This window comes from Perognathus longimembris, chromosome 5, assembly GCF_023159225.1.
Source record: "Perognathus longimembris pacificus isolate PPM17 chromosome 5, ASM2315922v1, whole genome shotgun sequence".
NCBI lineage: Eukaryota > Metazoa > Chordata > Mammalia > Rodentia > Heteromyidae > Perognathus > Perognathus longimembris.
Genome location: NC_063165.1, coordinates 54,387,895 through 54,415,645, shown reverse-complemented (window position 1 = coordinate 54,415,645; position 27,751 = coordinate 54,387,895). Strand labels below are relative to the sequence as shown.

At 40.4% G+C, this 27,751-nt stretch overlaps 1 protein-coding gene across 2 annotated transcripts in view; it reads left to right on the top strand.

Moving 5' to 3' along the window:
* The first annotated feature begins 1,257 nt into the window (after nt 1–1,257).
* Plaat1 (phospholipase A and acyltransferase 1) overlaps nt 1,258–27,751 on the top strand; it is a 28,975-nt gene continuing 2,481 nt past the window's right edge. Inside the window, exons 1-4 of one of the 2 annotated variants that reach the window (XM_048345998.1) lie at nt 1,258–1,349; nt 3,171–3,224; nt 22,215–22,353; nt 25,238–25,503. In XM_048345998.1, the coding sequence (XP_048201955.1) occupies nt 22,215–22,353; nt 25,238–25,503 (405 nt within the window). In that variant the 5' untranslated portion in view covers nt 1,258–1,349; nt 3,171–3,224. The remainder of the gene's footprint in view (nt 1,350–3,170; nt 3,225–22,214; nt 22,354–25,237; nt 25,504–27,751) is intronic. The other variant, XM_048345999.1, reaches the window with a different exon arrangement.

The window sequence follows — 27,751 nt, the reverse complement described above, 5'->3', positions numbered from 1 at the left end:
TATGAGAAACATTTGGGTTTCTTAGTGAAGTTGTTAGTCAATAGTGGTATTACTCAATCAGATTATTTTACTGTACATTAACAGCTTCCTTTAAGACTCTGAAGGCTTTCATTGTACACACAAACACACACATAAACACAAATACAAGCATACTTACACATGAACAAGCACATGGATGCAGACGTCATGGGACAACCACAAATATATTTTGGTTATAGTATAGGAAAGCAGGCAAAAGAGGGGGACAGAAAAAACATGAGCAACCTGGCTGGTGTTGGTGGTGACAGCAAGGGTATACTGTGACTTATTGCTTGGTTAAGATGACTCATGGCACTTGCTAAGCACTGGTTGAGGGACTTTCCACATTTCAACATAACATTCATTTAGCTCTGAGACTCTTGCATACAAGTTTAAAGGGAGAGATGTAATGGGTAAGAGGTGAATGCCACTCAGGAATTTAAATAACATTTGTGGTAGGAACAATCTCACACAATTATGTCTATATGCCAATGTTATGTTACACATAGATACATGATTGTTGATTATTTTCAGAATATCTATCAATTTTGAAGAAACCCACAATGTTAGAAAATTACTAATTTTTTAAAAGTCTTATTTAAATAAAAATTTTGCTATACACTTAATTCATTTAAAACATATAGTTTAAAGTCTTCCAATGCTATGAAAGTATCATCGTGGACAATTTTAGAACATGTTGTTTCTCAAAAATGAACCCCATACTCCTTTGCCATCATTCAACAATGCCTCTATCTTAACTACCTCCTGGCCATTAACCTACTTTCTCTCAATAAATAAATGAATAGTTATATATAGATTGTCATGTGAACTGAATTTATATATTTTGTGGTCATTGCAACAAACTTCTTGTACTTCTTGCATAACATTTTCAAGGTTTCTACATTATAGCCAGCATAAGGATTTGATTCTTTTTTATGCTTAAATAATATTACATTGTATAAATAAAACCACTTTTGTTTAATCTACTTTTTAATTGATGAACATTTGAGTTGTTGCTACCTTTGGATAAATTTTTTATTTTGTCAAGTGATTTGAAATTCTTTATACCATGCAAATCTAGTAAGTTCAGCAAGGCAGGAAGAAGCACTTTGTACCTTATGCTGCACATGAGGAAGCAGAGTCTTCTTCACGAAGTTATGTAGATTTCAAGCTGCAGAGCCAAGAAGAGAATTCAAGCCGTGTGACAACAAGCCAGTGCCTCTTCAGCTCTGCCAGAAAGCAAACCAGCAGGGTGGCTGCGCCGCACAGCTTCTGAGTTGTCAGAAAACCAGGTTTGTGAGCAGATTCTGGAACAGGACGGATGACAGCAGGTGAGTAAGGGCAGCCGGTTTTTTTTTAAATCACCTTATAATTTTGTGTATGGACCTCCATAGATCATCCTTTGTTTCCCCTGGAGGAGCCAGTGAGCCTGCCCCTCACTCTAGCTCGCCTCCCAGGTCTAGCAGTGACAAGGGAGCAGAGCAGAGAGCTTAGCAAGAGGACTCCCTGGTGGGAACAAGAGTAAAGGAAGATCAGAAGTAGAAAGAAGGTGAACTTGTTCAACTTTTTATTCCTCTATTGTGTGGTGAACCAACTTAAATCTGCAGTCCCGAGTCAGGGCTTCACTCCTACAAAAATGGGAACAGTATTCCATCTTGATACTGAGGAGTTCACACGCCAGAGGATGATGAAAAACTCATAAGATCAGTATTATTATAGAAAGTCACCGAAGACATGCAAAAAAGAGGAAAAAGAGGGAAATGCTGCTTCATTGTTGGAGTGGTTTGAAGTGGGCTTTGAAATAAAGGGAGCTTTTTAGCTCGTGAAACAGGTGGCATGGTGGCATGAGGGATGTGGGGGCAAGGTGCCATCTGTCATGGTCAGGAATTTTAAGTAGTTGAATGTTGCTTGAACATATGGCCCAGAGCTTGGGAGAGGGTATCAGAGAGGGAGGTAGAAGTAGATGTTGACACCTGAGAGGCAATGTGCCATCTGATGCTTGGGCCATGGAATGGATAGTTTACATCACAAGTGGTAGAAAATGGTTTAATCAGGGAAGGGATATGATCAGATCAAATTTAGAAGCTTCTTATGGCCCTCTGGGAATTAGCCTGGGACAGGTGGTACAGGGTGTGCAGGAAAAAAAGTGAGCAACCAAAAAAGTACACTTTGCTGACAGCTGTGCTCATTTATTTAGTTCATTACCTTTCTCTTAAATTTGTTCTGTTCTTTCACGAATTAGTTTCAGACAGGCATTGTGGAGATACAAATGTATCTGTACCCTGATATGAAGTTATCTTAGTCATCCTGGGTCGTATAGGAGGCCATGATCCCACCAAAAAAGAGATCCTTAACTATTGCGGTCATTAACCATGATTCTAAAGAGTGCTGGGCACCTGTGGTAACATCCATCAGGCCTATCTGTGCATCTGCCACAGAGGGTGACTTACTTCTGTTTAGCTTCCACACCATAGAGCCATGATTTTGCCATGGGGCCCATCCTAGGCCAATGTGGCCAGTGCACATCCTTGAACAATACATTCTACAAACCCCTAGTCAGTCAACTGTAAGATGATTGTGTTATCTGAAAAAGACTGGTTTGAGAATCACTAGCCCAAGGACTCAACATTGCTTATAGCTGCAAGCCACAGAGAGCCAGTATTCAGAGTTTAGCATGAGGAAATGGAGATTCAGGCAGCCCAGAGAAGATTAACAATTAGTTTTCTGCTTAAAAACAAAGAAGGGAATCTGTTCCTGGTAATCTGGAAGACACCTGTTCAACCAGCTCCGTGGCTTCAAAAATGCCATCAGTTAGTTGGGGCAGAAGAAAAAGGTGACTGGGGTTCAAAATGTGGTTTCATTCACTCACGTAAATGATTTGTTCACGGTGAAGTTTTCCAGCTAGTTCAGTGAAGTTTTATGCATAAAGTAGTCTGAAGCAGAAAGAACTTGGCATTTGTCATCTATCACACAAATGGCAATGTATTTAAGAACCTCTGAAATAAGTATTATGCTATAATTTCTTACAAATGGGATATGCAGCTCTATTTTACTTCAAAAATATTTGTTTCCCCTATGTAGCAATAATAATAGCTAATCCTAGGCATGATTCTAACTGCTTACTGTCTGTGATTTCTGTCTAATCTTCATAGTCATCTAAAGAGGCAGGTCTTCACAGGAGATGAGCAGACTGAAGAACAGAGAGGGTAAGTCACCTGCCATACCCATACGTCCGTCAATCGATTTTTCTGACTTGCAAGAGTTTAGCCTGGTCAAGAGGCCATCTGGGACAAGTTCAAGAATTCAGTTGAGAATCAAATTGTCTCAAGAGCAATGTGTTCACATTTATGCCCTATCTTTTCTTCTCTTTTTCAATAATTTACAGAAAGAACCAAAAGTCATTTTTTCTAATAGATTGGCCAGCCTGTCAGTCTGATATTAAGACATACTTGATGTGAAGGAGAGGGCAACAGGCTTATGTCCTCATCCCAGATGCCACATTAAATCAAAATTTTTCAGTGATTAGGAATCTTAATTAGCTCGAATTCACCTGTTTCTCATTGTGCTTTTTTAAAAAAAAATGGAAAATATATTGGAGGGATTGAGCATTCAAATGTCATTCAACTATTGAATTGCTGCCTCACATATCCTAAACAAAAAAAGTTCTCCTTTTGCTCTTAATAGCAATAGACGAGAAGAGTAGAGTTTTAGAGAGTGTGCTCACATAATCCAGGGCTTATATGGCAACTGGCAGGGATCTGTGTTTTGAATTCCAAATGTCCATACCTTCTCATTTTAAGACTGAAATTATGAGCCATTGTTTCCTTTTATGCGAGAGAACTGGAAGTAAATGACACAGAATCTTGAGATTCAAAGATAAGGAGGGGTCATTCTTCTTCCTCTGTGGTCCTAAGAAGGTTATTTTCTAGCCTGACATCCCACTTGACAAGCCTGAGGTACAGATCTTCACATTGGTTGACATACTAATTTAGTCATAGTTCATGGAAGACAAAAAGTTGGCAGTTTATTGAGGCTCTCTAAAGCCTACTATGTTTTCTAGACTCTTCTAGAACTTGGATTACAGCAGGGGCCAGAGCTTTGTTTTAAAGGAAAAATGAGTTGCTATGTAACATTTACAGTGTTTTCTTTATCAATGCTACCTGAAAACCTGGTCTTTGCTCTTTTGCAAACCTCGTCTTTGAGATAGAGTCAGGAAGGATGGTCTCTGGCTCTTACCCTTGCTTCTCCTACCCCCAATCCTGCCCTTATCCCCAGCACACCTGTGCCTCTCTCTATTAGACCTCGGTGTTTCTTCTTTGTCCCATTCTGAGAAACCCAGGCTTTGGTGGCTTTTCTTCTTCTGCCTTACTGAGTATTTTTCTCTTGCTATAATTTTCTATCGATTTTCCCTAGTTGTAGACATGCTTAAGCAATATTTCCGCATAATTACTTGAGACTGTTTTCATTTAGTAAAAGTTATTAAACTGGAAAGTGAAATCATATAAATGGTTATGTTTTTGAGATGTGAAAAGTAGAAAAGCTATGAGAATTCTAGGATGAAAGCTCTTTACTGAGTGCGTGCCTGGATCCCTTGTGTTTTACCAAATCTCTATCAGCCATGTAATCAATCTATTCAGGAACTATTCATCATGACACTTTGTTACATGTCGTTTTCTGCTCTCTATTCTTTTTTCTGCCTTCTTTTTATTTATATATTTAAAAATATTATTATCTTTAAGTAGTTGTACAGAGGATTTGCAATTCAACAAAGCAGTTTATGAGTATAGTATATGTTGATCAATGTCACTCATTTTCCTCCAAACACACCCCTTTCCTCACCTTTCTTAAGTTTTGTAAGATATATAATGAATTTTGGGGTGCATTCTTGCCCTTCTTCTCTTCATTTATCTTTCCCCTCCCCTTAGCCCCATCATACTCCCTTCAAGTGCCTGTTTCCTGGTGTTTATTTTGTTTAACTATGATTTTTCTTTTATAAGGAATTATACTGTTTCAGTTATACCCTAAATCTACTGAATTCCAACAATACATTTATGTATGTTTGCATACCACCCAAGGTATTTACTTATATATTAATCAATTCTAGCTTCCACATGTGGTTTCCTTGGTCTTATTTTTCTTTCTTGAATGTCTCTCTCTCTCTAAAAGTAGGAAAAAAATTTCCTTGCCTCTCATGGAAACAGGGGCAGTCTTTGATAAAGTTGAAGTCAATAAAGTATAAAGGAAAATCAGCTAGATAATTTTAAGAGAGGTATTTTTCTCCCTGGCAAGAGAGCATAAGGGGAAATCTCTATTTCTAAAAATGGTGGTTTAAAGATATGATGGTGGGAACCTCAACAGCCAAGGAATGGCACAAAAACAGAGGAAGACTTGATGTCATTCCATTACAGAATCATTCATTTAACTACTGTTTACAAGTTGCTTGTTATGTCCCAGATATTGCATGAGTGTCTGGGATTCATACATGAAAAATAAAATAAAGTCCCCATATATAAGGAGTTTCATTTTAACAGGAGTCAGGTAGTGTCAGGTAGTCATGATCTATAGCAAAAACAAAACAACAACAAATATAAGCACTATAAAGAAGCTTGAAAATAAAATCAAAGCCGAGAAAGCAAAAAATATTTGATAAAAGCCATTCAGTCCACTAATGAATATGGAGCTTATTGAAGAGGAAAAGAGTACAGATGACGATAAGAATATGAAACAGTCTGAACTGATATCCCATTACACTGGGAAGTGACAGCTCAGTTCACACAGAACTGTTCTCCCTTCTGAGGGTCTTGTCTGGCACTCCAGAATGCTTTACCTACAGATTGGGAGCTTGTGTAAGTGTGGCCATGTGGGCAGGGCTCACTGGGCTTCATAAGGTGGGTGCTCTGCCTCAGTGCCTTTCACATAGCAAAGAGATGGATTTGCTGAGTGATATTGTGCCATGGAGAATTTCATGGGAGTAAAGGAGAAACCTGGAACTCAAAGAGATGGAAAATTTAAAGCAGTCTAGATAAAAACAATTGGTGGCATAATCTCCTTACTACAGCAGAAAGTGTGGCAATCAAGTGTTTTACCAAGCAGCAAAACAAATGTAGATCTCTTTTGAGATCTCTAGACTGTTTCACTTGTATGAGATTAGCAATAATCTCATACATAATTTTAACTATGTTCATAAACATATGAAAATAAGACTCTGAACAGGTGAAGTTAAAGTTGTGTGTTATTTTTATTAGGGCTGTGATAAATACCAGAGAGGAGTTAGATTTGTTTTGGCTTATGGTTCATGGATTTCAGCCTGTCATTGGCTGGCTCCCTGGCTTCCGTGGTGAGAGGGCACAGCCTGGCCGAAAGACATGATGGAGCAGGGCCACTCACCTCATGGTAGCCAGGAAGCAGAAACAGGGCAGGAAGAGCAGGGGGAAAGGTACAATACTCATCAAGATTAATGTAAGGACCAAATAAGATAATATCTCTGATTTAAGAATCAGACTATGTGGAGCGTGGTAGCACACATCTGTAATCCAGTCCTCTGGACTGTGACCCTGTCACAAAACAGGAGAGGGGATGGATTATACCTTCACAAATGCCATTATTTCTTTATTTTATGAGATTCTTGAACCTTGCTTATATAAACACTTTAGATATCTGTAGAAAACTCTACCTGCATTCCCCCCACCCTTGTTATTTTTATGCTCTTCATTTTTAAAGAAATCACACATTAGGAAACACTGAAAGGCACACATTTAAATGCACAGGAATAATCACTTTGATAAAACTTGTGGTGTTTTCCCCCACCAGCCAAGAAATGTGTACATCTGTACACATGGAAAACCTGAAGGGGTTTTGAACGTAACCAAAGATGTGTGGGGGAAAGGACAGCCTGATGTTTTGTCAAGCATTCCCTGATTAAAAAATCTGAGTAGAGGGCCCTGTATTTCAAGATATCAATACACACAAATAAACATGTTTTTTTTTAGTAATGTGTGAAATCTCTGAATCCTTCCATAATTGCATTTAGCAGAGAAGAGCCTCCTGTTCCACACCTGTGTGGAGTAGGTCCCAGCAATATTGTCAGCTTTTCACAGTGTAGTAATCTACTGATCACCAGCTCAACCCTCTGAGAAACACTTTGGCCTGTGTGAGTGCGCTTACTGAACTTCCCAGGTTTCCATGGATACATGAATTTCAGTGCTAAGGCACAGTTACTATCACTTTTCTTGTCACCAAGAGTCCTGTAAGCATGTATGCTTTAAGATTTTTCTGTAGAAATTTAGCATTTTATAGAAGATCACTTAGAATTACCCTTTTTCTGAATGCATTGTATGATTTTTTCCCCCATAGAGCAGAGTCTCCAGAATCACGGATGTCTATGGTCTACCTTTAGTGATATGCTTTTATGATCAGATCAATAAAACACGATAAGGTCTGACTACATTGTCAGTGTTACTTATAAGTGATATAAATACTTATGTAAACGTTATAATTAAAAAATAAAAAAGCAGGCTGGGGATATGGCTTAATGGTAGAGTGCTTGCCTTGCATGCATGAAGCCCTGAGTTCGATTCCTTAGCACCACATAAACAGAAAAGCCAGAAGTGGCGCTGTGGCTCAAGTGGTAGAGTGCTAGCCTTGAGCAAAAAGAAGCCAGGGACAGTGCTCAGGCCGAGTCAAAGCCCCAGGACTGGCAAAAATAAAAAATAAAAAATAAAAAAAAAATGCTGGGTGCAGTGGCTCATGCCTGTAAACCTAGCTAGCCAGGAGGCTGAGATCTGAGGATTGCAGTTCAAAGACAGTCCAGGCAAGAATGTCTGGGAGACTTTTCTGCAGTGAACTACTTAGGAAAAGCTGAAGTGGCACTGTGGCTCAAGTGGTAGAGTGCTAGCCTTGAGCAAAAAGAGATTCAGATATAGCACCTAGGTTCTGAATTCAAGCACCAGGACTGGCAAAAAATAAAAATCAATGAATCAATAAAATCATGCCCTGAATTTTGAAGTGAAAGTAAAATTTTTTGCCTACATTTAGACATTTTGCTTTCTAAATATGGAAAAATGTAAGTTCCATGTTCACAGATATATTTAGTTTTTTGGGTAATTATTAGGTAAATTAATTCTTGCTCCATATATTAAGCTTTTATATATCTAAAAAGACCTTTCAAAATCTGTGAAGATGGTAGGCTATTACTTTTCCCATTTTTTACATGTATATATTCAGAAGGTTTATGAAGAATATACCTCATATCATACTGCTAGTGAGTGCTAGAACTGATATTAGAACCTAAGACTCTTGTCTCACCATCTGAGGTTTCTTCATTGCCCTTTTGTCTTTTTCCAGGGCAGAATGTAGGCTTCTTGCACAGAAGGCATACATATATACTTCTTTTGCCAAATGTTGATGGATCTGTGCTTTTGCCCTGTATTTCTTTAAATCATTTTCTCCATCTACCTACATAATTACCCCAAAAACTTTGCTGAGAGTAATTTGCCAATTTCAGTCATTTCCAATGAATTTAGCCAATGGGAAGTTGTAGTCATAGAGAAATAATGAACTTAGATTTGTGCTGCTTGAGGACTCTCCAAGAGAACAAATTTCTAGTTCCAATCCTATGAACCAAGCATGAACACTGCAGAATGAATGACAAGCCTGAACAACTTGTACACACAAATAAGTCTTGACAGGTGACTCCAACTTTCAAATTAAAGAAAAGTATTCTACTTTCAGGCATTTGAGTATTATTATTATTTTTTTTTGGTGGGGGAGGAAGGCTAAGGTTTGAACTGTTCGAATGACTGTCAATGTACTCATTATGCTCCTCCAGCCAACAATCCCTGCATTATTTTTTTTATTTGTTTATTAATTGAACACAAATTTTTTTACAAGGTGTTGTGCAAAAAGGGTACAGTTACATAGTAGGGCAGTGTGTACATTTCTTGTGATATCTTACGTCCTGTTTTTCTATACCTTCTCTAGGTCAGGTAGACATATATACAATATACAATGTATCAAGAACATATACAGTATTCACAGACTTGGTCTCTACTGTCTCTCTGTCTCCCTTTGTTAACAGTCATATATCAGGGAGATCATGCCCCTTTGTTTTCTGTGTTCTAGGCTTGTCTCGCTCAACATTATTTGTTCGAGTTCTGACCATTTCCCTGTGAATAACAATATTTCACCATTCCTAATCGCTATGTAGTAGTCCATTGTGTATAAGTACCATATTTTTTGGATCCATTCGTCTGTGGAGGGGCATCTGGGTTGTTTCCATATTTTGGCTATTGTGAATTGTGCCACGATAAACATGGAAATACAAATGTCTTTTTGATATCTTGGGGTTTGCTGTTCAGGATAGATGCCTAGGAGTGGTAAGGCCGGGTCATAGGGTAGGTCTATATTGAGCTTTTTGAGAAACCTCCATACTGTTCTCCAAAGTGGTTGTACTAATTTGCACTCCCACCAACAATGGAGAAGGGTTCCTCTTTCCCCACAGCCCCTCTAGCATTTGTTGTTTCCTGAGTTCAGAGTATAGGCCATTCTAACTGGGGTGAGGTGGTATCTCAGGGTTGTTTTTATTTGCATTTTCTTTACCACCAAGGATGTTGAGCATTTCCTCATGTGTTTCTTTGCCATTTTTATATCTTCTCTTGTGAAGTCTCTCTTTAGCTCCTTTGCCCATTTATTGGGCTTGGAGGGGCTTAGTTTTTTGAGTTCTCTGTAGATGACCGATATCAGGCCTTTGTCTGTTGCTGTGCTGGTAAATATCTTTTCCCATATCGTTGGCTGTCTTTCTATTTTGGTGGCTATGTCCTTAGCTGTGCAGAAACTTTTTAATTTGTAGTAGTCTCATTTGTCGAGTCTTTCCCCTATTTGTTGTGCCCCTGGGACTATATTCAGGAAGTTCCTTCCTGTCCCTATAAGTTCTAGCGTCTTTCCTACTCTGTCCTTCAGTAGTTTCAAGGATTCAGGTCTGATATTGAGGTCCTTGATCCATTTTGAGTTGATCTTGGTGCATGGTGATAGGCTTGGGTCTACTTTGAGTTTTCTGCATATGGCTGCCCAGTTCTCCCAGCACCAGTAGTTGAAGAGGCTATATTTATTCCATTGTATGTCTTTAGCTCCTTTGTCGAATATCAGTTGGCTGTAAGAGTGCGGTTTTATTTCTGGGTCTTCAATTCTAATCCATTGGTCTTCCGATCTGTTTTTATACCAATACCATGCTGTTTTTGTTATGATGGCCTTGTAGTAGAGCTTGAAGTCTGGTATTGTGATACCTCCTGCACTGCTTTTTTTGCCTAGATTTGCTTTGGCTATTCTAGGTTTTTTGCTGTTCCATATGAATTTATGGATTGGTTTCTCTATTTCAGTGAAGAATGTAACTGGGATTTTGATAGGGATTGCATTAAATTTGTATAACGATTTGGGCAATATGGCCATTTTCACTATATTGATTCTGCCTACCCATGAGCATGGGAGGTCTTTCCATCTCCTTGTGTCTTCTTTGATTTCCCTTATTACATTTTTATAATTTTCATTAAATAGGTCCATCACATCCTTGGTTAAGTTGATCCCTAGGTACTTTATTCTTTTTTTGGCTACTGTAAATGGAATTGTTTCCATAATTTCCTTTTCTGTTTGTATATTGCTGGTGTACAGAAAAGCTGCTGACTTTTGTGGATTGATTTTGTATCCTGCTACTTTGCCAAATTGGTTTATTAGGTGTAGGAGTTTGGGTACTGAGTTTTTTGGGTCCTTCAGATATAAGATCATGTCGTCTGCAAACAGGGATAACTTGATTTCTTCCTTGCCGATGTGGATCCCTTTGATGTCCTCCTCTTGCCTTATTGCTATGGCTAGGGATTCCAGCACTATGTTGAAAACAAGTGGGGAGAGTGGGCATCCTTGTCTTGTTCCTGAGTTTAGGGGGAATGATTTAAGTTTCTCTCCATTTAATATGATATTAGCAGATGGTCTGTTGTATATGGCTTTTATTGTTTTGAGGAATGTTCCATCTATTCCTGTTCTCTCCAAAGCTTTTAATAGGTATGGATGTTGTATTTTGTCAAAGGCTTTTTGGGCATCTACTGAGATAACAATGTAATTCTTAATTTTAGATCTGTTTATGTGGTGAATTACGTTGATTGATTTACGGATGTTGAACCATCCTTGTGACTGTGGGATGAAGCCTACTTGGTCATGATGTATGATTTTCTTGATCGGTTTCTGGATCCTGTTAGCTAATATTTTATTAAGGAGCTTTGTGTCTGTGTTCATTAGTGATATTGGTCTGTAGTTCTCTTTTTTTGTTGGGTCTTTGCCTGGTTTGGGAATGAGTACGATACTGGCTTCGTAGAATGAGTTTGGGATTTCTCCCTCTGTTTCTATTTCGCGGAAGATTTTGAGGAGTATTGGTATTAGCTCCTCAGTAAAGGTTTTGTAGAATTCGTTGGTGAATCCATCTGGGCCTGGGCTTTTCTTTGTTGGGAGGTTCTTGATTTCCTCCTGTATCTTGCTGTAAGTTATTGGTTTATTTAGTTGATTTATTTCTTCTTGGTTCAGTTTGGGCAGTTTGTACTTCTCTAAGAATTGATCCATTTCTGTAAAGTTATTGTTTTTTAGTGAGTAGAGGTTCTGGAAATAGTTCCTTATGATTGTTTGAATATCGTGTGTACTTGTTTTAATTTTTCCGGTGGAGTCCCTGATTTTACGTATATGAGTCTCTTCTTTTTTTTGTAAGTCTTGGGAGGGTTCTGTCAATTTTACTTATTTTCTCAAAGAACCAGCTTTTAGTCTTATTTATTTGTTGAATAGTCTTTCTATTTTCAATCAGATTTATCTCTTCTTTGATCTTTGTGATCTCTCTCCTCCTAGTCGTTTTAGATTCTGTCATTTCTTGTTTCTCCAGTTGTTTTAGTTTCATCGTGAGGTTATTCACCTGCTCTGCTTCCATTCTTTTAATGTGAGTGCTGAGGGCAATGATCTTGCCCCTCACTACTGCCTTAGCTGTGTCCCATAGGTTTCTTTGTGATGTGTTTTCATTGTCATTGTGGCTTATGAATTCGTTGATTTCATCTTTAATTTGGTCTGTGGCCCAAGTGTTGGATAGCAGTGTGGGGTTTAGCCTCCAAGAGTGTGTATAGCCTCTGTGGTACCCTTTGTTGTTGAGGGTTACCTTTAATCCACTGTGATCAGATATAATACATGGGATGACATCAATACTTTTGTATTTGCTGAGGTTCTTTGTGTGGGCTATGACGTGGTCTATTTTGGAATATGATCCATGGGCTGCTAAAAAGAAGGTGTATTGGGTCTCTGTAGGGTGGAAGATTCTATATAGGTCTGTCAGATCCATTTGGGAAATGGTGTTACTTAGGTCCTCAGCTCCCTTGCTAATCCTCTGGGTGTTGGATCTGTCTCTTGGACAGTGGGGTGTTAAGGTCACCCACTATGATTGTGTTTGCATCTATCTTGTTCTGTAATTCTGTGAGAATTTGCTTGACATATGTAGGGCCTCTTTTGTTCGGTGAGTATATATTTATCACTGTGATGTCTTGATTCTGGATTTTTCCTTGTATTAAAATGTAGTGTCCTTCTTTGTCTTTTTGAGTTGATTTTAATGCAAAGTCCAGCTTGTCTGAGATCAGGATGGCTACACCTGCCGTTTTGGTAAGTGCATTTGCTTGGTAGATCTTGCTCCATCCTTTCATTTTGAGCCTGTTTTTGTCCCTTGTTGTAAGGTGGGTCTCTTGTAGACAGCAGACGTCAACTTTTTGTTTGCGAATCCATTCTGCCAGTCTGCTCCTCTTTATCGGAGAGTTTAAACCATTTATATTTAAAGAGATCAAGGATAAGCGTGTTTTTTCTCCTTCCATTTACTTATTGGGCTACTTTTTCCTCTTTTTTTTTTTTTCTTGTCTTTAGTGAGCTGTTTTTTCTGTTGGATTTTGGCTATTGTAGTTTCTTTCTGATTCTGTCTGTGTGTCTTTTACGATCTCTGTTGGGTGGGGCTCCCCTCTTAGAATTCGCTGTAGTGCTGTTTTTTTATTCACATACTCCTTTAGCTCCTCTTTGGTGTGGAAAGATCTGGTTTTCCCTTCAAATGCGAACTCCAATTTCGCTGGATATTTGATCCGAGGTTGCATATTGTTGGCCTTAAATACTTGGATGGTGTTCCTCCACTCACTTTGTGCTTGGTAAGTGTGTGTGGATAAGTCAGCTGTTATTCGAATCCTCTTCCCATTGTAGAAAATTTCTTTCTTTGCTTTGGCTAAATTCAGAATTTGCTCTTTAAGCTTGAGGTCTGAAGTCTTGAATATTATGTGCCTTGGGGTGGCTTTTCTGGGGTCTGCCCTGCCAGGTGTCCTATAGGCTTTGGTTACCTGGATGGGGTCCCCTGTGAGATTGGGAAAGTTTTCTGCAATAACTTTATTAAGAACATGTTTAAGCCCACTGCTCTGGTATTCGGCTCCTTCTTCTATTCCAATTATGCGCAGATTATATCTCTTGTCTTTGTCCATTAGTTCCTGGATTAGTCTGCCCTGAAGCTTCACCGTTTCTTGGCATGTGGTCATTTTCTGGTTGTTTTCGGCTGCTTCATCGTCCAGGCCTGAGATTCTGGATTCCATATGGTCCACTCTTTGTGTTATGGTTTCAATTGTGGAGTTTATGGATGTCAGAGAGCTATTTATGGTTGTCAGATCAGCTCTGATCGTGGAAATTTCTCCTTCAAAGAGTTGTATTTTAAATCTATTTTTTCATGCATTTCAATTCTCAGGACGTTAAGATTCTCTTTAAAGGAGGCTTGCATTGTATCCATTTTTGCTTCCATTTCTTTCTTTGCTTCTTGGGTGTCCTTCAAGATTTCCGCTCTAAACTCCTGGAATTGTTTTCTGATTTCATTTCTGACGCTTTCCATCATTCCTGTTAACATGGCCTCATTTTCTTTTTGAATCTCCATCTCCTCTTCAGTTGTGCTGCTTTTTGGAGCTGGCGAGTTGGCTTGCTCTTTGATGAACTGTGTTATGTTTCTTTGTGATTTGCGCATCTGGAAATCTGTGGCTGGCTTCTCAGGTTTGGTTTGTAGCTCTGCCCTCCCTCCTGTGTAGGCGTGTCTACCAGAGCAGGTGCTGCCGCTGTGGCCCCGCCCACCTGTGCGGGGTACACCTACCAGAGTGGCTCTGTAGCCGGGAGTCCTGCCCTCCTGTGCGCTGTGCGCCCGCTACAACAGGCACTGGCGCTGTGGCCCCATCCACTTTAGTGGGGTATGCCTCCCAGAGCGAGCCCCGGGTTGTTGGGCTGTGTTTGCGCCCTCCCGTGAGTCTGTTGGGGGGGGGGCCGGTATGTGTGGGGCCCAGTGGGATCGACTGTCTGGGTGTGGGTTAGCACCCTCAGACCTCGCCTCCGCTGCGAGGGGGGGACGTGATCAGGCCCAGGTGTCCCTGCTGTGCTGGTATTGCCCACCAGTGCCTGTGATTTTAGTTGTAAGAGTCCGCGAGGTCCAGGCACCTCCGCCTGTCCCCTGGCCCCTGTTGGGAAGGGGGTGGGGCTGGTGCGGCCAGTTCAGGAACCTGTGTGGCCTTGGGGCTGGTCCGCCCTTCCCCTGCTAAACTGATTTCCCAGAGCCTGATGGGAGCTTCCTGCCTGATTTGGGGGTTCTTTGTTCCCTCGGGGTGGGGAGGGGGAGGGAGGGAGATCTAGCTTCTTTGTAGGGCTTGGGTCTCTGATAGCTGGTCTCCCTTTGGGTGAGGGGGTAATGGGGGACTCACTGTTCCTGGATTGTGTGTGTGTCCCGCGCAGCCGTTGGTCCTTCAGGGGGTGGCGAAGTGTTGTGGTGGCTTTCCCAGTTCCCTCCTTCTGCCGCGCTGGGTTCCCCAGCCGCTGTCTGTCTGAACCCAGTGTGGACCTGAACTTCTCGTTGCTGATGTAGTTTGTCTTGGTCCGCACCCTCCCTAGTGACCGTGGGGTCTCCTGCTATCTGAGTTCTGCGCTCCCGGCAGCCTGTCTGCCGATCGCTGGGTTCCCCTTTCCCAGCCTGGCCCTGTTTGGGCCAGGGTCGGCTGGTGGGGGGAGGGTGCCCCGGAGATTCTCCGGCTCCGTGTAGGTTTTCGGCTCTTCCTTTTTGCTCCTTTTTGTTTTCCTGCGTTTCTCCACTGCTTCTGGTGTGGATCTTGATTCGTGGCCTAAAAGCAATGTTATAAACATGCAGATGGCTGTGGGCTGACAAGATTGCCCAGCTCTGATGAAGGCTGGGGGTGGGGGTGGTGTGGGGTGCCCTCAGCTGGGGGCAGCTGGGGGCACCTGGGGGCTGGGGGCACAGAACAGTAAGATGTCTAGGAATCCCTGCATTATTTGGGAAAACATCTTTATACGCTGCAAGTCTTCACAAAAACTACTTTAACATTTACCTCACATATGTGCATGCATTTTAGTGTGTGTGTGTGTGTGTGTGTGTTTATGTGAGTGTGTGTTTTTAAAGCCTATACAGATAGTGGTTGTTTATTTTAACTTTACTGAGGTATTTGAGTTTACATTTACTTCTTGCTCATTTGTTTCTTCTCTTACTTTTTGGTTTTGTTTTTCATTGACAAATGATTGTACATATTTGTAGAGTACAGTGTAAGACTTCAATATATGTATACATTGAATAATAAGAAAATGATTATATTCATCCATTACATCATAAATTTATTTTATTAAAAAGCTTCTTTTTAAAATATTTTTGTAACTTATTTTTTTAATGCAAAACAAAGGTTTGGGGGCTGGGAATGTAGCCCCAGCAGTAGAGCATATTGATGGCATACATGAACTCTAGGTTCAATTGTAAAGACAAATAAATGAACAAATAAATAATGGCAGGACTGTCTTTCCTGGCTAGTGAAGCAGGCAGTGTGGCAGAGGAAGGCTCATGACTTCAGTTCTATCCTAGGAGACCCTGAGCACCAGCTCCATATGCCAGGCCTCTCACAACTGTCAGGACCCGAATGTCATAGATTTGTTGCGAAGATTGAATGACTTAAACTGTATAAAAGTGTTTTGCTAATTGTAAAACACTTTTTTTTTTAACAACAATGGCAATTGGGTTTAATTGTCATGTGTTAAAAGGACAAATAATGACTCCTGTTCCCTCTAAGAGCTTTGCTAAAATGTAGCTTTCACTTATTTGACAACAAACCTACTAAACTATCTCTGTTATGGTGATTTCAATATGTTTCAACCTTGACAACTCAATGAGGCAGCTGCTGAGAGCACTGTCCACACAGTACTTCACTTTACTTGCCTTATAGACAAAATACCAGGAACTGGTTATTTAGCTCTAATCTAACATCTGCTTCAACTGCATGCCATGCACAGCCCTGGAGATCTCAAGATTATAACGTGAGATTGGGACAAACTTTGCCTATTACTGCCCATGCCTCATCCTTTCTGAATGGAAATGTCGTGCTGTGGCATTCATCTCCAGAGTACCAACCACAGAGTGATCAGCCATCTCTCCCATCTGTAGATGCGAAGGAAGGCCAGGCTCTACTGCATGCAAAGCTTTCTCGATTTCCATAAATTCCATTCAGTCATCAAATTAAATTTGCTGCTAACTGAATGCATTTTATCTATACCTGGCAGGGATCTAGAAGCAAAATTACAAGATTTATGTCATTTTAATTCTATTATGAGGCATTTAATCACAAATACCCCCCAAATGAAAAGCTAATTTATCATCTTGCTCTGAGTGAGCAACTCTCCTTAGTTCTCGTTCATGAATCCATAATGCAGGGAGGAGACTGGATGATTAAGTGTCCGATTAGAGAAAACAGATTAACCTGGCAAACATAATAAATTTAGCTCATAAGCAGGATGGTTTTATAAATGCTCACAAAACCTCTCCTGTTTAAAATCATGAGCCATTTCCTTCTGTGACAACTCAATTGAAATTCAAGCTGAAATTCAAGTTGAAATTCAATTGAAAGTCAAGCTGAATAAGAGACTTGTTCTGTCTAGAACCAGAACTGTTTCCAGGTGCTTAAAGAAAGGTCCCAATCTCTAGTAAGGTAAATGTCTCACTGGGGGAGGGGGGGGAGCTAGCACTGGAGTTCTAATGGATGCAAATCCTTCCTTTACTCTTCCTCCCAATTCTGATTTTGATACTGGTGACAGAGGGCGCTAGTCTCTGTGTATATTCATTTTTCTCAGAAGTTGGGCCAGGCAGGCCTAAGTGTGTGTGTGTGTGTGTGTGTGCGTGTGTCTGTGCATGTGTGTGTGTGTGTGTGTGTGAATCTGGGAAGCATGAAGGTTTAAATTTTTTTGCTCTTTAGTTGTACAAACAGGTTTCAATTCAAATGTCAGTTTGTGAGTACAATGAATCTTGATCAATGTGTTACCTGTTCTGCAATTTTAAGGCCACCGCTGCCACCCTTAGCTGATAGAAAAGCTTTCTTGGGGTGCAGGAAAGTATTTGTGTGGACCACAGGGTATAACTGTATTCCTTATGTGAGTACTGGAATATTTCTGGGCTCAATAAGATGGGTCATCTTTATAACTACAGCTCAACTCCTGGCACCACAGAAGTTTGTTGCAGGACGGTAAGAGTGGAGCGGAGGAATGCAATTGTTTAGGTACCACGAAAGGGCTGCACTTTGAGCTTTGGATTTGTGTGTTTGCGCTGGCTTGTGGCAGGGTTTGTGTTGATGCGCCTCAGATGAGGTGGATGACTTAAGATGAAACAAGATGGGTGGGGCTCCTAGAGGTATGGGTCAGGGTCCTAGAGACCTTGCCCTTGGGCGGAGTATGAAGATTTTATTATCTCAGGGGGCGGGTCTCTGGAGACCACACCCCACCAGGGACAGAGTCCTGGAGACCACACCCCACCTTGAGTAAGAGCCTGAAAGGAAGTCCTTCGGACCACGCCCACAAAGGGCAGAGTCCTGTAGACCACGCCTCTTGTAGGCGGAGTCTTGAATGTTGCATCACACCCAGGAGAGGCACCTGGAGATTTCACCCTCCTAGGGGTGGGGTTCTGGAGAACACACCCAATCCTGAGGAAGAGTCTGGGGACCACGCCCCCTCAGGGGGTGGAGCCTGTTGCGTGCGCAGCCGGGGTCTGCTTCACCGGCCGCGGTGGGAGGACTTCTTGGAGCGTTGGTGTGGTGGCCCAGAGGCCTGGAGTTCATGGAGGCGTCGGATGTCCGCCACCCCGTAGCGAGATGGCCCCAGCTGCTGCGAGGCCAGTGAGGAGCCGGGACTTTGGCAGCCGAGGCCCAGTGCCAGAAGGCAGCTGGGGGCTCAGCCTGAAAGGGAAGGCCTCCAGGCGCCCAGACCCTCGTGTGTTGGCCCGCCGTCACAGAGGGCGCGTGGACAGGGTCAGAGAGCCGCCGGATGGCCCACCTCTTCTTTTTTAAGGGGGTGGTGGTAGGGGGGGCTACTGAGTCCATGGGGTGGGGGAGGGACAGGGCGGGGAGACTTGCTTCCCTATGTCCTAAAGCAGTGAGGGAGTGGAACTCCACGTAGATGTCCAGGCTCCTTGTGGAGGCCCCAGAGGCCTCCTGCTGTCACGGATGTGAACATGGCGGGGAATACAGGCCACAGGTGTCATCCCAGACCTCAGAGCCGGCCAGGCATGGGGATGGTACCTTGGCATCAATGCTGCTTCACGAGAACTCATGCTGGAAAAATGGCAGTCCGTTGTGAGAAAGTTCAGGAAGTTCTTCAGCTTGCTCGTTAAATGTTGATTTGCACGGTTGTTACTCGCAGCCCAGCACTCTGCTAGAAACTGGAGGTCTAGAAACAGCCCTCAGACTGAAGCAGAAGAAAAGTTCTCTAACACCAGTTACTGAGACCGGGTAGGAAGTGGAAGGTGCCATTAGAAAGAAAGGACATACAGTCAGGGGGAGGAGTCATTCTGGCTGCCTGGAGGCCCACCCAGGGGAGAAGATGGGGGCCTCTTCAGCAGCGGCTCAGTTGGGAAGCGGGCATTTCAGAGATACGGTTTGGTATTGTTTTTTAATATAGGGATGGATAGAGCAGAGCATGGTGCTGTAGCTGAGGATGGCTGATTTGACCAAGATTAGACTCTGAGCTGTACTGTTAGTGTTGGACCTAGGATCCATGCAGCCTGGAGATTAGCCAGTCTGGAACCCCAGAGACTTTGTGGAGACAGCTCATTGTAGCATGCCTATGGATGGAAGGTGCAGCCGGATAGGAAAGGATCCAAATGAAATTGGAAAGCTGTGGGACAAGAAGTAGCTAGTCCAGTTCTATCTCAGATAGTTGAGATCTATCTGCTTGCTTGGTAGCCTTCTGTCTTCTTTGGTAACATGTCTTTTGCCTACAGTCTGAATTGTTTGCTTTTCTACTGTCTTGAGACTTAAAAAAAATCGGCTCTACTTATTCTAGTTTTTACAAGTGCAAATGTTTAAAAAATGTGTTTGTACTGAAGCTTGAATTCAGGGCCTCACATTTTCACTTTTTTCTCTCTCAAGGCTAGAAATCTACTATTTGAGTCATGCCTCCACTTCTAACATCTTCCTTGTTTATTGAAATTAGAGTGCCATGAATTTGTCTGCCTGGGCTAGTTTCAAGACATGATTCACACTCGTGAATGTCTAGGATTACAGCTGTGAGTCTTTGGCACTAAGTTAAAATTGTTTTTTGTTTTGTTTTGTTTTGTTTTAAATTTGGAAGACATCCAGGTTGTCAGTTTTTCCTGTTGGAATGGGTATACATTGGTGATACTGATAGTTGAACTCAGGGCCTCTCACTTGCTAGGCAAGCACTTTTGCCCCTTGTGTTATGCCCCCAGGCATTTTTGTATTAGTTATGGTCTCATGTTTATGCCATGACTGGTCTGGCCTGCAGTCCTGTCATTTATAATTCCCAAATAGCTAGAATGACATGTGCGGTGCATGCCCGACCTTTCTTGATAGAGATAGGGCGTCTTCTGAATCTTTTGCCCATCCATCCTACTGACCCTCACCCCCTTAGTGGCTAGGACTAAAGGTCTAAATGACCACTCATAGTCCTCAATTGTAGCTTTGATATCAAACCTAAAGAACCCTTTGTCTTTAGAGAAACTACTACTTTTCTTCTGTTGTATAGTTTTACATTTTTTGTATAATGTATATAATGTAAGTGGAGATCTGTTGGTAGTGGTGAGATTTGTTTTTCTTGTCTAGCCTATAGATTTTCAACTTCTTCAATATCAATTGTCAAAATTCTTATATAAAATGGCATATGCCCTCTGCCAGTCAAAAATCGGTCTCTTTTACCCTAAAAATAAAAGGGTTGGATTGGGACCAAACAGGTACTATTCAAACTCCATTCTTGTACGTTTTGGGATCCCAGAGTCAGTGGCACTGGAGGAAGAGGCAGGGGGGATCTCAGCCTGCCCAAAGTTACAGTACCAACAAATAACAATAGAAAGACTGAGAGAGAACCTCACATAATGAACCCCCTAATCCTGTGACTAGGGGTCACTAGAGGGTCTCATTGGACATTTTTCCAAAAGTTGGCTAAAATATGTCACTTTTTGTCTGTTAAGTGGGATAATAGCATAAGAAACTCAATGAGTAATGAAGATACTTTCAGTTAAAGTTAATTGAGAAAGTACATTTGAAAAGTATATTTCAAAGTACTTCCTGTTCAAATGGTGGTTATTATAATCTTGGCTATAACAATTATTGAATTTTAGCTGTGTGTGCTTACTAACACCTATTCACAGAAAATATGTATGTTTATATTGGGGGATGCTATCTATTTTTCCTGATAGGACCCATGTGGTCAGATTGTGAACTGCCATATTCATAAGACTCAAACATATTTGAGCTGGTGGTTAGACTTAATGTTTCCATAAAGCTGTCTTCAATAGTTATTTTTCAACAGATGGATAGCTTACATTTGGTCACATTTTTGTGACAGTGTGATGATTGAAGTTTTCGACAGATGCTGTACAAATACTTGGAGAAACACCCTTCTAATATTGATTGTTGTACAAAAGACTTTTATAGTGTATGAAAAATGCAAGTCTGCATTCACAAGTAATTAGCCTGTGCTATTGTAATCATAGTTTAGATGATTCAGGAATTTTCATTGCTGGCATTTGGATTTCTTTTGTAAATGAGCCTCCATGTCTGCATTAGAGTATGGGATGAACAGGAGGACCCTGTTGTAACTTAGAGACTCAACTTGTATCCAGCATTACATCTCTCTTTTGGTTGTGGTTAGATACACATGACTTTTTCTTGCTGAGTTACTCTACTTCCACACATAGAAATTACAACCTTTATCAACTGGAGAGACTTACATCACCTTTCTGAAGAGAAAGAAAATCTTACCAACTTAGAATTTTCAGACATATTCATTAATAATGATCTTGTTTACCTTGCATTTTGTCCTGCTTCTGCTGTTGACCACCTTACCCTGTTTCTGAAATAAATAACAGGAGTCCGACAGGATGTAAGGCAGCAAGGGGAATGGTGGAATCTGTGGTGTAGCATTTGTGGCTATTGTAAAGGCCAAAATACCCATCTACTGACTGCTATTGGTGGAAGCCAGAGTGCATAGACATTCTATAATACACAGTACACTTTTGAACAAATAAGAAATGCCCTGTATCCTTCATTACAGCTGAATATCTAACTAGATATACATACAAACTTGAAATCTGTGCAAATTAAATAACTGAATAAATTTTGTGATATAAGGTATATCTCCCAAGGTTTAATGTTCAGAGAATACTAACATTTATATGTAACTACTCCTTGATTTTACTATACTGCAGATAAATGGCTAAAGATCTTCTGCTCTTTAGCTCGAATTCTGACTTTTTCATATTAAATAAGTGCAAGCATGCAGATACTTTATAATATCTAAAAGATATTATAACATGCCCTAAAAGGGCATTTACATAGTAAAACAGGAGTGTATTAAACATTTAGTTTCCTTTTATTAATCTTTTCTATTCCAAATAGGGCATTTTAATATATAACATTTTTAAAATTTTAGAAGGAAATTATGTTGACTGAATTTGTGGATTTAAAGAGAGAAAGTTGCCTACTGGTGCACACATAATTCAGTTGGAATCATTCAAAGAAAAAGTGTCACGAGTCTTAAGGGTTTGATGAGGAATGTAATATAGACAAGTCTTAAGCTGGAACTTCTAGCCAGTTGTGTCAGCTAGACCATCTTTTTATTTGTCATTGCAGATGGCATTTAATGATTGCTTCAGTTTGACCTACCCAGGCAACCCCCATCCAGGGGACTTGATTGAAGTGTTCCGTCCTGGCTATCAGCACTGGGCTCTGTACTTGGGTGATGGCTATGTTATCAACATGGCACCTATAGGTAAAGTGTGTTTACTTAGCTTCTGGGGGCTTTTGAGTTTTCTTGTAATAAGGTATCAGGAATAAAATCAAAACAAAATAAAATGTAGAAAGGAGATAAATGCAACTAATCTAAATTTAAGAACAAAATGTCACTGAAGGAATCATGTAGGCCAATTTATGATGCACATTACATTTTTAAAAAGTCATGATAGGGGCTGGGGATATAGCCTAGTGGCAAGAGTGCCTGCCTCGGATACACGAGGCCCTAGGTTCGATTCCCCAGCACCACATATACAGAAAACGGCCAGAAGCGGCGCTGTGGCTCAAGTGGCAGAGTGCTAGCCTTGAGCGGGAAGAAGCCAGGGACAGTGCTCAGGCCCTGAGTCCAAGGCCCAGGACTGGCCAAAAAAAAAAAAAAAAAAAAAAAAAAAAGTCATGATAGGCTGGGAATGTGGCTTAGTTACAGGTTGCTTGCTAGCATGCATGAAACCCTGGTTCCATTCCTTAGTACCACATGAACAGAAAAAAACAGAAGTGGTGCTGTGCCTCAAATGGTAGAGTTTTAGTTTTGAGCAAAAGAAGCCCAGGGACAATGCCCAGGCCATGAGTTCAAGCCCCAGGACTGACCACAAAAATCATAATAAAAAAAATCAATAGGTGGGGAAGATATGTGCCACAAATATCATTAGATGTTTATGTTCTTATAGATTTTACAGAAATACAATTAACTTGTATGCCAAACTACTGATCGATTGATAGATGCCCTAATATGTGCTGACAGCTCTTTTAGGCACAAGATGACACATAGATATTTCCCTGCATGGTGGGAGTATAATTTAGTAGAGAGAACAAGAAGAAATTACAGAAGTTAACTGCTAGAGGGAGATTACTGATATGAAAAAAATCATTAGGATAAAAAATGCAGAAGACAGGAGATGGAGGTGTTGGATAAAGTGGTCAAGAAACTAATATGAGTATAGAAAAACTTAAAATGGATAAGGAAAGATCTATTCATGAATCTATAGAATCAATATTGTGAAAATGGCTAATACTAAATGCAATTTACAGATACAGTGCTAGCCACATCAAAATTTAAATATTCCTTGCAAAAGTAGAAAATGAAATCCATTTTAAAATTTATATTGAAGCATAAAAGACCCTGTATAACCAAAGCTTTCCTAATCAGAACAATGCTGGAGGTGTCCAATACTGGACTTCAACTTATAATAAACTTAGTAACAACACAATACAGTGATGGCACAGACACAGATATATAGACCAGTGGAATGGATTAGATGATCCAAAAAAAAATTATACAGCTAAAGCGATCTGACTTTTTATACAGATGGAAAAAAGTATACTTAGGAGAAAAGACAGTGTCTTCAACAAATGGTGTGTGGAAAGACAGATATCCACATATACTACCCTGTAAAAAAGAAAATCAACCCTAAATGGTCAAAGATCTTATTACAGGGAATACAAATTTGAAACTACTTCAAGAAAACACAGGGAAAACACTTGAAGGTAAAGGCATAAATCATTACTTTGTGAAAAGAATTCCAATCGGTAAGAGCAAGAGTTGACAAAAGTGTACCGAATTTTAAAATTCGTAAATATGAAGGAAAATATTAACTAAAGAGACAATCTACAGAAGGAGAAACAATCTGTGCCAGCTATTCCTAGGACAAAATATTAATATTTAGAATGTGTAAACATCTCAAAATATTAAATACTCAAAAAGCAAATAAGCTGGATGGATGCCAATAGATCACACCTGTAATGCTAACTATTCAGGAGGCTGAGGTCTGAGAATCACAGTTCAAATCTAGCCCCTGCAGGAAAGTCCATGAAAGTTTGTTTTTTCTTTTCTTTCTTTTTTTGCCAGTCCTGGGGCTTGAACTCAGGGCCTAAGCACTGTCCCTGGCTTCTTTTTGATCAAGTCTAGCACTCTACCATTCGAGCCACAGTGCCACTTCTGGCTTTTTCTATATATGTGGTGCTGAGGAATTGAGCCCAGGGATTCATGTACATGAGGCAAGCAAGCACTCTGCCACTAGCACTTACCACTAGCCTCCAGTGAAACTCTTAAAGTCAGAAGTGGAACTGTGATTCGAGTGGCAGAGAGCTAGCCTCATGCAAAAAGCTCAGGGATAGCACCCGTCTCCTGAGTTCAAGTCCAGGACCAATACAAACAAAACAAAAAACAGTGATGTGTAAGTGGTCAAATGAGCTGGACAGTTCTTAAAAGAAGAAATTCAAAAATCAACACATAAAGGAAATGCAAATAGAAACAGCATTGAAATTCTAGCTCACATTAGCCCTAACTAATATCAATCATGAGGAAACAACAAATGCTGACAAAAAATGTGATACAAGGGACCCTTGTGTAAGTTAGAAAAACAACACCACAGGACTGGACTACCATGCCATTTCAGCATAGGAAATTGTTTCACATACTGAAATCTAGTTGAAAGAAATGTGTGAAGATTTTAGATTGAGTTCTGCTTAGGTGCTAAGGTGACGCTCCTACTGAGCCCTAAGATGTTAATTTAGGAGGATTCAAATGATGAGAAAGAAACTTGAAAACAGAAAAGGTAAATAATAATATCCATACTGCATTAGAAACACCTGATTTCTATAATATTAATCAATAGGGAAGTTATTTTCACAGAACAGGTGTTAAAAAAGTATCTAATTTGTTCAATGAGAAGGTCATACATTTTTAGAAAGGGTTTTTGTGTGCTGTATTCTTATTCTTACAGTATTATTACTAAATGCACTTACAGAATGACTAATATTGTTTTTACCTGATGGTGTCAAAGGAGCAGAGCTCGTTCTTTGGGTGGTATTGGAGTTTGCTGGACTGGGTTGCTGTACCTCATTAACCAGAATTCTCCTTACAGATGGCATGCCTTCCTCATTTACCAGTACCAAGTCTGTGTTCCACAACAAGGCCCTGGTGAAGATGCAGCTGTTGAAAGATGTTGTAGGAAATGACACATACAGAGTAAACAATAAATATGATGACATCTATTCCCCTCTCCCTGTGGATGAAGTCATGCGAAGGTCAGAGTTTGTTATTGGACAAGAGGTGGCCTATAACTTCCTGTCCAACAACTGTGAGCATTTGGTGACTTTGCTTCGGTATGGAGAAGGAGTTTCAGAGCAAGTGAGTTTTCTTTAGGAGACACAAGATGTTTCTTACCTTTAGAAAAATAGTTATTTGTTATCACTAGTTATTTGCTATCATGAAGTTCCCAATTCTTAAGTGAAAAGAACAGGAAAACAGGAAAAATACAGGAATTTGAGTTTTCCAAGATTGAGGAGCAAGTTAGTGACCAAACCACATGAATAAGTTTGGGGCTAGAAGAGACTTAAAGTAGAATCAAAGCCATAGCTGTTTGTCATTCATTGTCTTCTGCTCTTTGAAAATTTTCCTCATTACTCTACCTTACAACAAGTTCCAATCTTTACTACCACCTCAGATACTACAAGGAATGTGCCGGAAAAGATGCTGATCTTGGAGTAAGAGTTCATTTGCTGAAAATATCAATAGGCTTTTGTGGATCATTTTCCAATGGGTAGCAGAGGCTAATTGATAATCCATCTTGATGGGTTTGAAAATGTTTTGTTTCATTGCAATGATAATTTTCAGTGAAATATTGTGCTTTGGTATAGATCCTTGTTCATTGAGTTTGGGATGATTTTTAATGGGTTGACTTTGAAATGTCTTATAGTCTTGTAAGTTTCCACCACTGCTTTATAGTATTACATCAGATTCTCAGTAACCTGGAAGCTATGTCAGTTGTTCTTTCCCTACCCTGTTATACCAACCAAGTTCAGTCACTGATATCTTAATCCAAAGCTTTATGAAGTCAACATAAGACAATGAATATGTAAAATCATTGAAGAGAAAGCCTTCTTTCTTCAAATACATTATGAAAACTACTCATTAAAAAAACTGAAATACGGGGCTGGGAATATGGCCTAGTGGCAAGAGTGCTTGCCTTGTATACATGAAGCCCTGGGTTCAATTCCTCAGCACCACATATATATAGAAAAGGCCCGAAGTGACGCTGTCGCTCAAGTTGGCAGAGTGCTAGCCTTGAGCAAAAAGAAGCCAGGAACAGTGCTCAGGCCCTGAGTTCAGCCCCAGGACTGGCCAAAATAATAATAATAGTAACAATAATAATAACTGAAATACTAAAAATAATTTCTTAGTTATTCAACTCTGGAAAGTTGTTTTGAAGTGAGACTGAAAACTCAAAGCAGGGCTGGGGATATGGCCTAGTGGCAAGAGAGCTTGCCTCGTATACATGAGGCCCTGGGTTCAATTCCCCAGCACCACATATACAGAAAACGGCCAGAAGTGGCGCTGTGGCTCAAGTGGCAGAGTGCTAGCCTTGAGCAAAAGGAAGCCAGGGACAGTGCTCAGGCCCTGAGTTCAAGGCCCAGGACTGGCCAAAAAAAAACAAAAAACTCAAAGCATTTAGTGCTGAAGTTTCCAGGCAAGCCACACCTCTTTTGTAGTACTTAGAATGGAACTTGGGATCAAGTTTTAATACAAGTTATGTAATAGCATATATTAACTGCTTTACTTCTGCAAAGCTATATCTCAAGACAAGCAAAGTCTATTTTGCTGTGTCTCTCCCCTAGATCAGAGACAAGTCATTGTTTTATCTCCCTCATTATCTTTCCCATATTAATGATTATAAAAAAAACTCAAAGAATAATAGGACAGAAATTTAAGAATATACTAATAACTCAAAATGTATCCCTGGCTTCCTGTATGTTGGAGTGGTAGATCAGTTACACATACTCCTCAGAAATGAGGTGTGACTCATCTCATGAAAAAAACTTGCAATAGAGCTGCACCTGTAATCCTAGTTACTGAGATGGCTGAGAGGTGAGGATTGTGGTTCGAAGCCAGCCCAGGCAGAAACATCTGTGTCCAATTAACCACTCAAAGTGGAGCTGTGGCAAGTGGTAGGGCATGAGCCTTGAGCACAAAGAGGCTTAGGGATAGAGCCCAGACGCTGAGTTCAGGCCCCAAGACTGACCAAAAAACAAAAAAAGCCTGCAAATGTAAGACATAGAACATAATGGAAAGATTTGCTTATTTTCATTGGGAAATAATTTAATTGAAAATTAATTCGCATTAGGAAATAGGTTAACACAATGAATGTTCTGTTCACATGTAATAAGAAATTTGATCTAGAAAACAAGCTACACACCGACTCATCCTCACATTCTCACTGGAAGCTGGTGGACTGTTAGGAAACGGGCTCCATGCTTCACTAATGACAAAACTGTTCTCTGAATTCATAAGTAGTTTTTATTGATGATTTTTTTTTGCAACTAGGGGTTATAAATTTCATTTACATAACTTAAATTCATATGGAGATCTATTGTACAAC